Below are 15,364 nucleotides of genomic sequence, written 5' to 3' on the forward strand. Positions count from 1 at the left end.
AGCTTAGTTAATCACTTTCATATCACATCTATTACTAACACACTCAATCCGATAGTATGGGAGATCAACGCTAAAACCATGCTCAGACATCATCACAACGCAATAAAACACAGGAAGTGGTACATGATCGAGCTATGGGAAATGCATCAATATAGGCCATATTGTGTGAAAGTAGATTATGCTTGCGACATGAAGTAAACCGGAACCTCAGCAATTTAGCGCTTAAACATATTAAAGGTGTTGAGCATAATCTCCAATGTTGTCCTCAATCTTAATGATATGCCCTTCATACTTCATAGAACTTGGGTGAAAGATAATGGAAAAGAGGGAAGAGGCAATCACGCAATATTTTGATGCTTTATTCATATACATGCCAACTCTTGACGTTCTTTGCCTATCTGTCGTGCATCCAATTAGTAAAACAAAACTGTATCGTAAATATTGCAATTTGCCAATCATTTTTGCCGATTGGTGGTTGCACTGTATATTAATGAGGAAACACACTTCAACCCCTCTCAGCGTCGGATTTCGAACCAGAATACTGTATTCGAAAAAGAAAAAGCCAAGTTGCGTATCTACGTGAAATTGCGCTCGTATCCACTGGCTGGCAATTTTTAACGACTGTTGTTGAAATTAGATACTTGTACGTTATTATTTCAGCAGAAAAAAAAGAGTTTCAACCATTCCCAATTTGAAACTATCTATTGAAACATTTTACGATCAAGACTTTTCGCCCTTTTTGCGCCCTGTCCAAACGGCGCCCATGGCACCACCTTAAAACTTACTTAATTTAAATGATTCTGCCGATTTTCTTTCTAGAAGTGTGAAAAAGTATGGCAATAAAGCACTGGTTTCATATCACACATCACAGTCAATGCAAATAAATAAAACACAAGAGCACAGCCAAATGAAATAGCCCAACGGTTTTTTAACAGTAGCAAAAAAATTACAAATATATGAGATCACTTTTATTTATTCATATAAACCCTCAATAAAGTAGGAGATAGACAGAAAAAAAAAGGTGAATCAAAACTGGTCTATATATTTTTATATTCAAAGAAATACTTTTCTGCTATACATGAATTATGTACTCATTGCTTATAACTCGAATTTTTACAAATTAAGAAGGAGAAAATAGTTCCGATGTCAAGATGACGTCAACATATCTTCAAACTTTTAGTCCATATACGGACATACTCATTTTATTTCTTTGTTAATCACCTACAAAAATAATTTTCACCAAGTACGTACATACTACCTTTAACCAACATTAAAAATATAAAAGTATTAAAATCTGGTCCCTTTATTTACAAAAATGGTGAAAAAGAAATAAAACATAATTCGTTTTTTTTGGACTAGGATCCTGCTGGAAGTAGGCTATCCATCAAGTGATGCTTTGTCATTTCAGCAGGAGTGCTATCAATGTGAATATTTCTTCCTTGGAATGTCTGAAATATAATGTTAAGTTTTAATTTCAATGAATTTATCGCTTTGAAAGAGTTTTCATCCCAAATTTTGAAGAACTCCAATAAGACGCAAATATGTGGTAACACTTGTTTGGTGGTAACAGAAAATAGAGCACTGGATTCGAGAAAGTTCAGGCTGATGAAATGCTTCGGCCGCAAACTCCGATTCAGCAATATTTTAATCTCGGTACCAGAGTCTCTTTCAATAAGGAAATTATCTCAAAGCAAGGTCACTCGCAATTACTCAGAGGTAAAGGAGGTGTGGCGATGTGGTGCATTGTGCTAAGCATTAGGAATACGCTGGCACATTGCACCTCTGATTACCCTGCGTGGGTCCACATTTTCGAATCCCATGCAGGATTAGTCATGTGCGAGAGGATTACTGGACTCATCGCCGTAGAGTGGTTCACGTTACCACTGGTGGGTTATTGCTTTCTCCACTATCAAGTCTGTGCTTCCGAAAACAAATAACTGGCTAACTAATTCAATTCGGTACCTGACTTGGACTGGTAACCGGACGAGAAGCCGTGGTTCGCCATATGATTGAGCCATTGTAACGGCTTTCCTTTCCCCTGGGTTAAATATGTAAATCTTATCCTATCTTAACATTTAACTAACAAAAGCTACTGGGACTTTAAATCAATATGGTGTAGAAAAGTGTGTTAGTGAATACAGATTAATGTTAGATTCAAGGCGGTTCATGTCAAAACAATTAGGAGAACAACTACGAGGTAGTATATTTCACATAACTGATGATCGTGGAAGAAACTTTCAGCATAAAATTTTTTCGTGAACATGCTCGAAACCAAGCGAGTTTGACGTCTGAAAACTTTCTTCAAGGGAACAAATATTCTGTTAGAAAGCCTTTTTTAACTCCTCATTCGGAAGTTTGAAACTTAGATTGCAGTAACCAGAGAGATTTCCAGGAGTTTTGAAAGAAAAAATAAAACTCACGGTTGTGTTGAGATCAGTAATATGTGTTGTATGTTTCACAGAACTAGTTGTGAGATCGTCACGATATCTTGGTTTAGCTCGAGAAGATTCGATTGATTTATCAAGTTTTTTCTTCGACATGACAAGATAATCATGATCAGAAGTACGTTTTATATAGTCAGACCACTGTTGAATCGAGCTTTCTTTTTGCTTGAAATTCTCTTTTATCTGCGAAATAGATAGGAAGATAAGATAAGACGTTAATTCAACAAAATGACATAAACTTCAAATGAGGTTTAATACATGAGGCATGAAAGTACTGTAATACATACATTTAAGTACAGTAATACTGCAATTTAATATATAATATAATAAGCTCGGCAGTATGGCGCATGGCTTATTCTACCATTAAGTCCATGCATATAAAACAAGTACCTGGTTAACCTCTCTAATACCCGGCATGAACTGGTAACAGGATGAGGAGTCGTGGTTAGCCATATAATTAAGCTGTCTTATCTACTTCCCTCTCCCCCAATAAATATGAGAAATTCGTGTTATATTTACGGAGCCTGTTTCACAAAATCACAGAGTTAATTTTGTAAACTTTCATCTGACAAAAATTAGACTTAATCAGATGAGCAATTTTTAACAACGATAAAAAAGAATATAGTGAAAGGTTGTTTGACATTTAATGAGGTTTGTTTCCAAAACATTATTCAAAAAGCGCACCTCAATTTGACCTCATACCACCTATTGAATAATTTTCATTTTAATTATGATTATGAAATGCAACGCTTTTATAAGAAGTTATTTTCTTCTTATATGGATGCTTGCTGTTACAAAGATTCGGGTACTCTGTAGTGTGACCATAATTTTATTTGAATTTTTTTGTTTTAATTCTATTACGAGTTCAGGGACTGTCCATGTTAGCCAAGTGAATATAACCTCTGCACATAGGCTTCCGTTCCTTTATACATCTTGATGTAGAGCAGGTGAACAAAATTAGTTACCTTCATATTGGTACACATACTTCTGGAGCGCAGAGTCTTGTTTGAGGCGAACATCGAAAGAAATGTATGCAGTCAAGAGTAAATAATTAGCACAAAACTTGTTGTCTTCATTATGTTAAGAATGTTATTCATTTACCTCTGCATAAAGTTGCTTTTCATCTTGAGAATTTTGTTGATTTTCTGCATCTAATAATTCGGCTTGTAGAAGTGCGACTCCTTTCGATCTTTCTACAGAAGCTCTACCAATTGTTTCCATTGCTTCCAAATCAGGTGTTATCGGCCTCACGTTTTCAACTCTCAATTCATCTGAAATCTCTTTCCAAACTTCTCCAACCTACATGAAAGAAACATAAAACAAGTTTTATGTTGGGAAGATGACTAGTTTAATGGGAAAATATTTGAATCAGGCTATTGACTCTCAAGTTCCAGTTGAGTATGTCTGACATAACGAGCAATATATGTGAAACTCGTCCGAGTAAAATTATTTTTCATCAAATGAAAGTCTATCAGTTTATTTTTAGAATTTTACATATTTATCCCAGGGTAGAGGAAAGCCAATAAGTCAGCAATCATATGGCGAACCACAGCCTCCCGTCAATTCAAATCCTTGTACGATAGGGCTGAGAAGTTGGGGAGGGGGGGGGGGGTCATAGTTTCAAACTCTCCATGATTTAAAGACAAAGCAGACATATTTCAGACTTTTATTAGTGTTAATAATCGAAATCGGAATTTTTTATAAAAACTAAATAAGCATTTAGTTGGGAAGGCATTTTCAATATACAATTAAAAAGAGTTGGCATAAGACAAAGTTCCTGCTAAGAAAATTTGGTTTTCTCAGAGTTGGGAGCTGTAGTCGGAGTCAAAATTTACTTCGACTTGGAGTAGGGAGCCGAAGTTGGAGTCAAAAATTCAATTATTCAAACAATATTTGGAGTCACAGTTGTTTTCAACGGCCTGCAAAATTTTCTTGAATTTCAAACCCTAATTCGACAATTCATGTGTACTTGTGAAAAATTAGTAGTGTATTTAACCCAAAGTGCTTACATTCAAACATGTCGATATAAATAAATCAGATTTTACCTAAAAAAGGATATTTTTACCTTAAAATCCAGGTATTTTTCAATCACTGCCAATGTAACATAATCTTCTGTTGTTAGCCCTGGTAAATCACTGAACCCAAGTCTTGCAAACACAGCATAAACTTTAGCTCTGAGATTCTCATAAACGTCAACAATACTGAGTGATGAAGCAGTGTGTGGCTGTGGAACTACTTCATGTTCAAACTGCATTTGTCCTGGATTTGGAGAATTGATATTTTCAGTACAGAATGACACAAAAAAGCAAAGTGCAACTAAAAATGTAACCATACTAGACAGTTTAAGAGTCCTGTTGCACACTGACACAATGTTGTAAACTACTTGTCTGAAAAAATCTGATTTTGGTCGGACGAAATGTTACAGAAATACATTTGTGTTAGTGTGCAGCAGTACTCTTGAATTGCTTAGTATGGCATGTTTATTCTTATCACAGCATCCTTGCATTATATGCATACAGATCCACTAGCGCAAAGGCATTGAGAAAGATTGAAAGTTGGTCTCGCGTAACTTCTACTGATAGTAATATGTAACCACTGGGCCGCTGGTAAATTTAAACTCCTTTTTCATTTTAGCCATATTTTCCCCTCTTAGATAGATAGAAAGTTATGAACAAATAACCACTGTTCAAGGCCATCGTTTGCAAAGAATGTAAATCTCTCTGCAACAGAGTATCTAAAAATGAAAAATGATTGAAAATTTATATTTACCTGCTAAAGCTGCTGAGACGTCAGCAATGCATCCGTTCATATCTCGTTTCACATTAATTCTTTGTTCTTCTTGTCTCCACATGTGTATGAGTAGATGTGGAGCTGATATATCGTCTTCTCCTCTCCATGTGTGAATGTGAGGAATTGTCTTTGGATTTTCACATAATTCAAGGAGGCAACCAAGAATAAGGTTATGCATTGTACGAGGACATGTCTGAAATACAAAAACTTGATTGATAGAATATTGATTTAATAATAAAAACTAGTTAAAAGATTGACTGTTTGTACTAAGCTTTCTGACACAGAGTCTTGATTAGCCTGCATAGGTTCGAATCCAAAGATGGGTAGTTATGTGAAAAAGAATTTCTGGACCATCATTGTCAAAGAGTCCACTTTACGATTATGATTCTCTCTACTTTCCAAGGCTATTAGCGTGGTATCGATATAATTAGTTTGTTATATTTCCATGCTTAGACTGGCAACTCAATTAGTTAGGAAGGCATAGTTACCTATTTGATCAGTAGTAATGCCTTCCCATTCACATTGCCACTTAACATTTTCTTTGATATGAAATCATTCACAATTTTGTGCCTTTCACAGAACAATTGAGTACTATAGTATTTGAGGAATTATAGTGAAATTTGAAGCAATACTCAATTTTTCTGAGTTGGTATTCATTTTGACACAATTTTAGGCCCTTCATGAGCCCTATGGTATCTGAGTGCATTATTCCGAGCGCATAATGAGATGAATTATAGTAACAATTAATTTTTTCCGAGTTGGTAATCATCTTTCTTTTGAAGCATCAGCAAAAGCCCAGTTATCATTAAGAATGAAATCTAGTCTTACTCTAGAAAATGAGCAAAGACCCTCACCTCGAGTAGGTCAATGAGTAGAAAAACACCTTCTTTTTCAAGTAGGATATCCTCAGTAACAAAACATCCTACACAACAACACCAGATTGCGTCAACAACAGTTAGCATGAGTCGATTGTGTCCTAAACCACTCGATACTTTTTTTGGATTTGATCTCATATAATGGATGAGCATCTCCACTCCCTAATCATTAAAAAAATAAAACCTATAAGTTCATTCGGATTCAAAGTTCTTTTTAGAGAAGAATCTAGAATTTTCTTATGAAACATAAGGAATAAGAAAAGACAATTTCAAAAGAGATTACAAAATTCATTTTATCCTGAGTGACATAGCAGCAAATTTAATCATTTAACCATAATTATGAACCTTGTAATATGTGATGGCCATGTATAAACAAACATAAAGTAAACATTAGATCTTTGCACGCAAAATGCAAATTTATGGCAATGGTAAACCAAATTAAAACACTAAATATATTGCAACTTCTAATATCCTGAGTAAGCCAAGGATTCGAGTTCACGAAAAATATCATTTCTTCGTCTATAACTGCAAGAGTGAAATACTGAATATTGCATTGCATTTTTATCGGAAGTATTCAAAAACATATGAATACTAATGAAATAGAATAAAATATACTAAAAAGTTATTCGAACAGAGGAGGCATACTGTGTTATAAAACCGTGAAAAAAAAAATAAAAATACTAATAACCAAAAATTGTGTTGACTGTAATACAAAAGTGTACTTTAATAGAAAATACATACTTGTGAGCCAAATAATTCTTTTCTATGCAGATCATTTTCACACAAGGTTGAAAGTACGTAGAGCATATCACATTGCATTTCGATGTCTATAATCCCTTCAGAAGAAGTATATTTAGACATGTTCTCCAGTATACCTAAAATGAAAAGAAAAAATAAGGACAATGGTATATTAATATCTATGGGCCGAAGAAAATGAATTTTTTATTGACATCTCATAAGTGGGATCGGATCATTTTTTAGTATAAATGCTTTCACTTTAAAAGTCATCGGAAAAAGTTTGTGGTCTGTGCAAGTTGTACATATTTTTGGTGGTTTTTGCACGATTTATCTTCATTAAAGGTGGTTTAAGATACATTTTACCTTCTACCGACCTATTATTTATCAGAAATTACCTAGTTCGCACTGCAATAACTAAATATTTTACTCACTGAGAAGTTGACCTATAATCCCTTGATCACATAAATCCTGATTGGTCGATTCATTTCCATGAGAAACAACAGCACGTAGAAGACGTAGGCATCCTCTCATTTGTGCTTTCTTATTACCACGACCGCCACCACCATGAAAAGAATTTCCATGTCCAGAAAAATTATTATCCTGGGAATAAGAGAAATAAAAAGATTTGGTAATTGGCATTAAGCTGGGGACTGCAGTACAATGCATGATATTCTGTATGGGGTTTGCATTATGTTTCTCAAAATTTGCGGTACTGCTCGTCATCGTAGGGTAGTTCAAATAATCACTGTTTAAAAATGGCATACTAGGCAGGGGTGCACAACTCAAATTGGTAAATTGGTCAAAATGTCAATTTCCTGAATGTTAAAAATAATTGCATATACATAATACACCCATTACATATATATAAGATGAAAAAAGGAATTAAATTTATACTAACAGAAATGAACTACAGTTTTAAATTTCATATAAAAATAATTATTGTGTCGACATCCCACAACACAATACCAACCCAGCTTCATCATTTCCCAAATAGATCTGTGAGATGAGAATGAACAAACTTTAAGGTGGAGACAGTCGTAACTGACCAGCGGTCAGCGGTGAAGATTTCAGCAATCCTTTTGCAGAATATTAACTCTGCATGGGATACGAACCTGCGAACCCACACAGGGTAATCAGAGGTGCGGTGGTGAGCGTATTCCTAACGCTCAGCACAATGTGCCAAACCGCCGTGCATTGAGTTTGAAACAAACCAATTGAAGCTCAAACATAGTTGGGACCAATATTTCAGAAACCAAACCACATGTATTTCTGTTACCTGTGATGTACACCATTCAAGGAGAAGTAAGAGTCTTGTGTTTCCTTGACACACCATGTAGTCTTCCATCATTAGGGATGATAGAGTACTGAGGGCAGACATGGCATGAAGTTGTAATTCTTCAAATTGTGCAGGCGACCATTCTCTAGGTGGTGATTTGTCTTCATTTGGACGGACATAGTGGAATAAAGAAAGTAAAAGTTTCCCTTCTGACATCAACTGGAAATACAAAACAATATAAATGGTAATAAGGGCTGCGGAATTGAAAAAGTTTTTACCGTACTCCGATTTAAAACTTTTGGTCGTTAAAACTTTTGAATCTAACTCTGCGTTGAAGAGATATTCGACTCTAACTTCTAAAATAATTTAACGGGTATAGGGATAGGTACCAGTCAGTACCTTGGTGAAGGAAGCAATAAACAGCTACCCTTTATGTGAACCACCTAAGACAGCAAGTAGTCTACCAATCCTCGCATGTTATTCACGTATTATTCAATGATGAATGTTAAAAATCGTATCTTATTAAATTACTTTAATTAGCGAAAAAAAAAGTTTCAATTAATCAATTACTCACCCTGACAGCTGCACCATCTTTGCTCAAAACAATCATTAAATTGATAAGTAGTTTTTTGAACTCCATATCTTCTGGACTCTGCGTTAATTTGAGTTTTCTGACAAGAGGATTGTGGCTTTTCACTTCAGAGAATGTTCCAAATAATACAAGTTGTTTTGCAAATCCTGAAAAAAGTATTTTTTTACTGGTAATCCAAAACAGTGATTTTGATACTGGGTAGATGGATACTTTACATGAAATTGCATTAATTTTGATTTTCTAAATTAAAAAATGAATTCTGATCTAAATATTACATATAAGTATTCAGCAATTGATTCACATAATTAATTTGTTTTGAACGTCCTGCAATAACCATGCATATACGGTTCAGCATTGCCTAACTGGGTGAGATGGTGGGCATAAGATTTGAACTCAAGATTTTACTCTGCGATGCCATCCTAGTAAAGTCCAGGGATTTACCCGCCAGGTCATTGTCTTATACCTAAAAAATTATTACTTTACCTAATCGATTGCTATATTGTTGGCTTGGCGGTGTGGCCCATCGTATTAAGCGTTGGGAATATGCTCGCCACTGGCACATCTCATTACCCTGCGTGGGTTCGCAGGTTCGAATATGCAAAAGAATTGCTGGACTAATCGCCGTCGTAGGGTGGTTCACGTAACTGCTGGTCGATTACGGCTTCCTCCACCATAAAGTCCATGCTTCCACAAATAACTGGATAACTTATCTCATATCAGACATGGACTGGTACCCGGACGAATGATTCGCCATATGATTAAGCCGCCTTACTTCCTTCCTCTCCTCGAGATAAATATGTCCGTTCACTAAATACTTACCGGTTTCTACAATTGGTGCTGAAGGATGTTGAGCAATGAGAGTTGTTATGACAAGAAGATCGTTCCTCAATTGCCTTTCATAATCAGAACAACCACTTACAACAAGTGTATGGAAAGCTTCTTTGATCGCACTTGTAAAATTAAACATGAAATACAGATTGACATTGATATTGACATTGAAATATATTTGAGGAAACATAGAAACTTAATAAATGGATATCCATTAGTTCTAATAGATTCAAAGCCACTATAAATAGGTCATGCAGCCTTGCAGTATGACTCACTGGTAATCCAAAAAATATATAGATTTTTCTCGGGAGAGAGAAATTATACCACAGCAATTTAATCCCATGACAAACACTTACTTGATACAATCCAAGTTACACAACTGTGGTCCAGCTATATCTCCTGCATGTTCGAGTAGATTCCATAGAATCTCGACAGAAACGAAAAGCAGAAAACCTGAAGACTCTTGTTGATTCATGTCACAACAAATTTGATAAGCTGCTTCTGATTTCAACATTTGTTGGCAGTTGATTTCTGGAAAATGGAGACTAAATTATAGACTCGACAGTTGACGTACCATGCTAAGCGTTGGGAACAAGCTTGCCATCGCACTTATAATTGCTGCAAGTTTGCAGGTTCGAATGTTATGGGAGATTATTATATGTGAGGCAATTGCTGAACTTCCCACCAGTTCAGGTAACCGGCGAACGATTACGGCTCCCTCTACCATCAAGTCTATGCATAGGAACTGAATAAGTGGTTAGCTATTCCCATACACAAAACTGGTAACCGGACATTGTCGTTTCTCATATAATTCAACTGTCTTATCAACTTCCATTATTTCATCTTACTCGGGATAAATATGAAAATCCTATCCCATACTATACTCACAAATTGAAGGGAAAATTTTTTTCAAACCTTTTTTGATTATTTTTAAATGAGATCAAATGTGATGGGACCACAGTCATAGCAAAAATGTAGCCATACTATTATAATAAAGTATATATTTAAAGTATAAATTCATAACACAGATTATATGGCCATACTTGATGACAAGGCCAAAAATAAGTAAAATAACTAAATTAACCAGTCTAATACCTGAATCACATGAGAGAGTCAAGAGAACTTTCAATATTTTCAATTTGACAGGAATATCTTCTTCAAGTAGACCGAGTGATTTCACAAGTGTTTCAGCAACGTCACTTCCCTCGATTATTTTCTTGTTAAATTCTTGACTGGTGTATTTGCAACCCTGTAATGGATTTAAATAATTCAAAATAGAAAATTCAGAAAATTTGAAAATCCAATGTCTATACAAATGCTCTGAAACTTTTTAGCAAAGAGGTAAAATTTATATGGCAAAAAAAATTTTGACAAAAATTTACAAAAATTATGGCAAAAGTATTTGTTCCACTATGGAGGTAACTAATTTTGTTCGCCTACTTTACACCAGGTTGTGTAAAGGGACTGAAACTTATGAGCAAGGAAAATCAGAATAAAATTATGGCCTAACCTGGTATACACACTACAGGAGTACTGTAAAATTATTATACAGTCAAAACATAACTAAGAAAAGCCCACAAAGCACTGAAACACACTAAAAAAATTTAGAATCAAACCTTGACTTGTTCCAAATTCGGAGACCTTTCTTTATAAAAGCTAATTAAAGCATCTGCAATAGCAAGTCGAACTTTTGCGTGAGGAACTCTCATTAAATATCCAAGCTGTGACATCGATTCAATAACAATTTGTTCGTATGTTATTTCATCTGACAGTTTTTCTTTCAGTTGTGGAAGCCTAAAATATGTGAAAAAAATCGAAATAATGCTTAAGTACTATTTAAATTAATCTCAGATTCATAAAAAACGAACTTATTTTCATAAAATGAAGTAAAAACATGACAAGAAGGAATTTGGAACATCATAAGAAAAACAAAAAGTTTTTTTGACATCCATAATAATAACAACTTATATATCATTTAGGCAACCTTTTTTCTATATTAGTTTATATATATAACCTAGTGTTAGAAAACAAAAATTTTCAAAATCACCGTAAATGTGTAAACATGTACCTTAGTCCTATTCTTTCTAAATTTCTAATTAAAGCTTTTTAAACTAATTAAACAGGTCATAGTCAAACTCAGCCTAACAATACCTATTCATTGTAAGCATAAGAATCAAGAAAGCGTAATGACAACACATAATCATATTCACCCGCATATTCTTATAATATCACACATTGCATCGATATAACATTTTTGTTCAGAGATTCTGTCGGCACAAATATTTAAAATTCTAAAAACTTGAACACAATCTCTCATTAGGAATCCTCTGTGATACCTAGAGTAAAATATGATATATTTTATCAAAAATGTTTCTTGATAGTTTTGTAAAATAAATAAATCTCCATATATATTGTATTTCTCAAACAAATTTCATGTATACTGACTGAGCAGTAGAAAATGCAAATTATTTAATTAATTACCAAGCTCAATGGAAACTAAAAAGCATTAGTTGAAGCAAAGTTGTCTAAGCATTCCCAACAAAAAATTAAATGAGGTTTACATAAGCCCAAGTTATTGTAGTCAAAATAGGTTTTTTATAAAGTTAGGAGCTGAAGGTTAGAGTAAAAAATTTCAGTTAACATGGAGTCGAGAGCCATAAATATAATGAGAATTTTTGTCTGTCAAGATAGATTTTTAAGTCAAGTGTGAATTTTCATTTTTGATTTGATGCTATATAACGTATTCGGATTAACAAATATAGGCAATACAAATAAACTAATCATTGAGCAAAAAGTTAAAAACTATCCACAGTGAACAGTATCTACAGTGAAGTATATACATTCATGAATATATATATACCTTGCAGCTATTCTTTTTAATGCGTTGACATGTCTTTCATATAATTGACAACAATGTGGATCAGTCAGTAACTTCACTGCTCTGTTCAAATCAATTGGTTTGATTTTCACTCCCTGAAATGAATTTTAAAATCTGTCATAACAGATAAAAGAAAATTCTATACAAGGTGAGAAAAAAAGGTTACAAGGTGAGAAAAAAATGAAACACAAAAACAGCAACTATGTTGGCCACCTAAAAAGGCTTTCGATTGATGAAACTATGACAAAACTTTTAGCTTTATATTATTATATAAAAATTGGTACAATGACCTGGGGTACTCCTGAAATATGCGTACCAAGATGTCAGACACTGGAACGTAGTATGTGTACCAGGTTAGAGTTAGGCCATAATTATAGGTACAAATACTACGGGAGTCACTTAGCTAGTCCCCGAACTCTAGATGAAACTAAAATAAGGAAAATTGGAATAAAATTATGACCTGATCCCTAACCCCAATACACATACTACGTTCCGGTGTCTGCCATCTTGGTACGCATACTTCAGGAGTACCTGACCTGGTAATATCACTTTGATCAACAATCAAGTTTGACTACCCAAATAATCAACCTAATTTTATCACCAGTGCAAGGATTTAGAATAAAATAAATCAGAATGATCTTCGTTTCTACAAATTCACCCCCGGGATCACAATCCTATCTGAATCATTGAACCCAATTCAATGAACACAGGTCATCAATTCCTGCATTTAAGTCTCACTGGCAAAGTAGGGTTGATTAGGAGTCCGACTCATTTCATTTTTAGGTAACTCAAGTCAAAGTTTGAGTCTTTGAGCATTGTGGCTCGAGTGGAGTCAATGACCTCCTCAAGCTCTGCCTACATCCGAGCACTTGTGTAAAGTCTTGTTCAGAGAGATTGTGAGAATAGCGTTAAACTTAATTGGCTAGTGAATGAGAGGTGAACTTGATTGACTTTATAGTAGTGTTTTAGATAATAGTGACTAATGCATCACATTTACGTCTATGTGATGGCATTATTGCTGCTCTTACCTCTTATGAATCATTGTCAACAAGACCTGAAGACATTGACATAAAAATGGAGACTTTAACGCAATAAGTTTTACTAATCTTACCGATAAAGCACCAACGTCTTCATCCGTAATAATGTGGGAAACCAGGGGTATTGTCGTTCGCGTGGTGATTTCGGTGGTGCCAAAGTCCGTTCGGACGTGAACACTTGTTGCTGTGGTGGTAGTCATCTCGCCTTTTCCCTCACAAACAATACCAGTTGAATACTAGAATTTTGTCTATATAATAATTTTCCAGTCTATGAATCCATATTTTTCACCATCACTCACATATTATTACGATAAAGAAGCGAAATAATACGAAATATAAGCTGAGAAAATCAGAGCTGCGCGTTTAGTAAAACACCGAGGGGCGTCACGCATCAATGCCCGTCGCCCTGGAAACATTCAACAACTTAAAGGAGGGGCAAAGTAACAGATTGTTTTTAAAAGATTTATGTACAGAACAATTTTGTTAATTATCATTTATGTTTTTAAAATTAAAAAAATATTATCAGAAATAATTATCTGTGTGGAAAATAAATTAACTTATAATATTATCACTAAATTCTATAAAAGAAGTATCTCGGTACTGCAACTTTAATGTTTCGTTCGTACACTAAATCAAGGATTAGAAACTTTGTTATTGTGCGTGGGTTTTGTCCTCTTCAGTTCCATTTTGTTAACTTCTGTTTCGCGTTTTGAATTGGCTGAAGCCTTGGAAATGAGGCCAAAAAGTAAAGAAAAGAAAGAAAGGGTGACTTCTGCTAAGGTTGAAGCACCACCACAAGGTAATTGAATTAATATTCTACATGGCACATCTTTTGCAGAAGACCGCGATGGCTTCTCTGTTTCCATAAGCAGATTGTTTTCGCAGTGAGACTGTTTGCACTTGCACAAAATAATTTGAGAGTTAGGCTACCGTGATTAATATAGATGTCTGTAGTCTTGGGTTCTATTATCTACGGAACCCTTACGCATGGGAAGATAACTGATCTTTTTGTATATATCTGTATACACATTTTGAAATCAATTTCATATTTCATTCAACTTTTATCGCTGTCTTACATGCCGGTCATTGAATTAGAATATATTTAGTTGTCACTCTGGAGACATTTTCTGACTAAGTGTTGAAATCATGGTTTATAGCCAAGGATTAACGGCAGATATGCTGATTAGCTAGCTTGTTCCACATGATTTCCTGTTTGTATCCGTCTTCTTACTATCGATATCGATTACAGAATTTTTGTTTTTCATTTCTTACAGCTTGTTTCTACTTTACAGGTGAATTTGTATTTCCAAACAACGATCGTTACAAGGGTGAATACAAACTCAACGAGAGTCGAACTATCGAAAGAGACGGAGTTGGTACTCACACAACATCTAATGGAATGAGATACACAGGACAATGGTCACAAGATAAAATGAACGGAAATGGGGTATTAGACCTTCCGAGCGGTGCAGTGTACGAAGGAGAATTTCTTAATAATCAATTCCATGGCGTGGGCACTTATACATGGCCCAATGGATGCGTGTACAAAGGATCGTTTAGTAATAATAAACTTCTCGGTGAAGGGGCTTTCATGGATACAGAAGAGCAAACATGGGTTGGAAATTTCCACTATAAAGCTGCGCCGGGACTTAAATTCAAATTAAAGTTATAAAATTTTCACATTTAAAATTCCTTCTGAATCTGTATTCAACTCTTACTTGAATCTATATTTTTTTTAAATACATTTCCTATTTTTTTTTGATAGGTGTTAAACTTGACAAACAGTCTGTATATTACATTCAATTAAAGAGTCCAGCTGTGCACACTGACACAAATGCATTTCTGTAACGTTTCGTCCGACCATACGTATGCGTATCCACTAGCATAAAGGCATAGATGAAAGATA

At 34.7% G+C, this 15,364-nt stretch overlaps 2 protein-coding genes across 2 annotated transcripts; one reads left to right on the plus strand and one right to left on the minus strand.

The window, feature by feature from the left end:
• Positions 1 to 955: 955 nt before the first annotated feature.
• On the minus strand, positions 956 to 13,840 carry LOC120330480 (cilia- and flagella-associated protein 69-like). The gene is made up of 17 exons (XM_039397441.2): positions 13,533 to 13,840; positions 12,404 to 12,516; positions 11,754 to 11,879; positions 11,160 to 11,337; positions 10,639 to 10,792; positions 9,900 to 10,074; positions 9,535 to 9,665; positions 8,698 to 8,861; positions 8,124 to 8,342; positions 7,279 to 7,447; positions 6,851 to 6,984; positions 6,089 to 6,271; positions 5,214 to 5,427; positions 4,510 to 4,703; positions 3,546 to 3,743; positions 2,421 to 2,627; positions 956 to 1,448 (listed from the first exon to the last, which is right to left on the minus strand). The coding sequence occupies exons 1-17, from the start codon at positions 13,656 to 13,658 to the stop codon at positions 1,356 to 1,358; spliced, it is 2,778 nt and encodes a 925-aa protein (XP_039253375.2). The 5' UTR covers positions 13,659 to 13,840; the 3' UTR covers positions 956 to 1,355.
• Positions 13,841 to 14,088: 248 nt separating this feature from the next.
• On the plus strand, positions 14,089 to 15,220 carry LOC120330484 (uncharacterized). Its single transcript, XM_039397445.2, has 2 exons — positions 14,089 to 14,257; positions 14,751 to 15,220. Exons 1-2 carry the CDS (start codon positions 14,191 to 14,193, stop codon positions 15,128 to 15,130), a joined length of 447 nt encoding a protein of 148 aa, XP_039253379.2. The 5' UTR covers positions 14,089 to 14,190; the 3' UTR covers positions 15,131 to 15,220.
• Positions 15,221 to 15,364: the final 144 nt, after the last annotated feature.

This window comes from Styela clava, chromosome 12, assembly GCF_964204865.1.
Source record: "Styela clava chromosome 12, kaStyClav1.hap1.2, whole genome shotgun sequence".
NCBI classification, from domain to species: domain Eukaryota; kingdom Metazoa; phylum Chordata; class Ascidiacea; order Stolidobranchia; family Styelidae; genus Styela; species Styela clava.

What these genes read in the sequence shown, in the direction of transcription:
- LOC120330480 (XM_039397441.2), bottom strand. Translation starts at nt 13,658, where the DNA reads ATGACTACCACCACAGCAACAAGTGTTCACGTCCGAACGGACTTTGGC. An exon ending in AAGATGGTGCAGCTGTCAGG is followed by an intron (nt 8,343 to 8,697) that starts GTGAGTAATTGA and finishes TTGTATTTCCAG; the next exon opens with TTGATGTCAGAAGGGAAACT. An exon ending in TACTCATTGACCTACTCGAG is followed by an intron (nt 5,428 to 6,088) that starts GTGAGGGTCTTT and finishes TTTGTATTTCAG; the next exon opens with ACATGTCCTCGTACAATGCA.
- LOC120330484 (XM_039397445.2), top strand. Translation starts at nt 14,191, where the DNA reads ATGAGGCCAAAAAGTAAAGAAAAGAAAGAAAGGGTGACTTCTGCTAAG. An exon ending in GGTTGAAGCACCACCACAAG is followed by an intron (nt 14,258 to 14,750) that starts GTAATTGAATTA and finishes TCTACTTTACAG; the next exon opens with GTGAATTTGTATTTCCAAAC.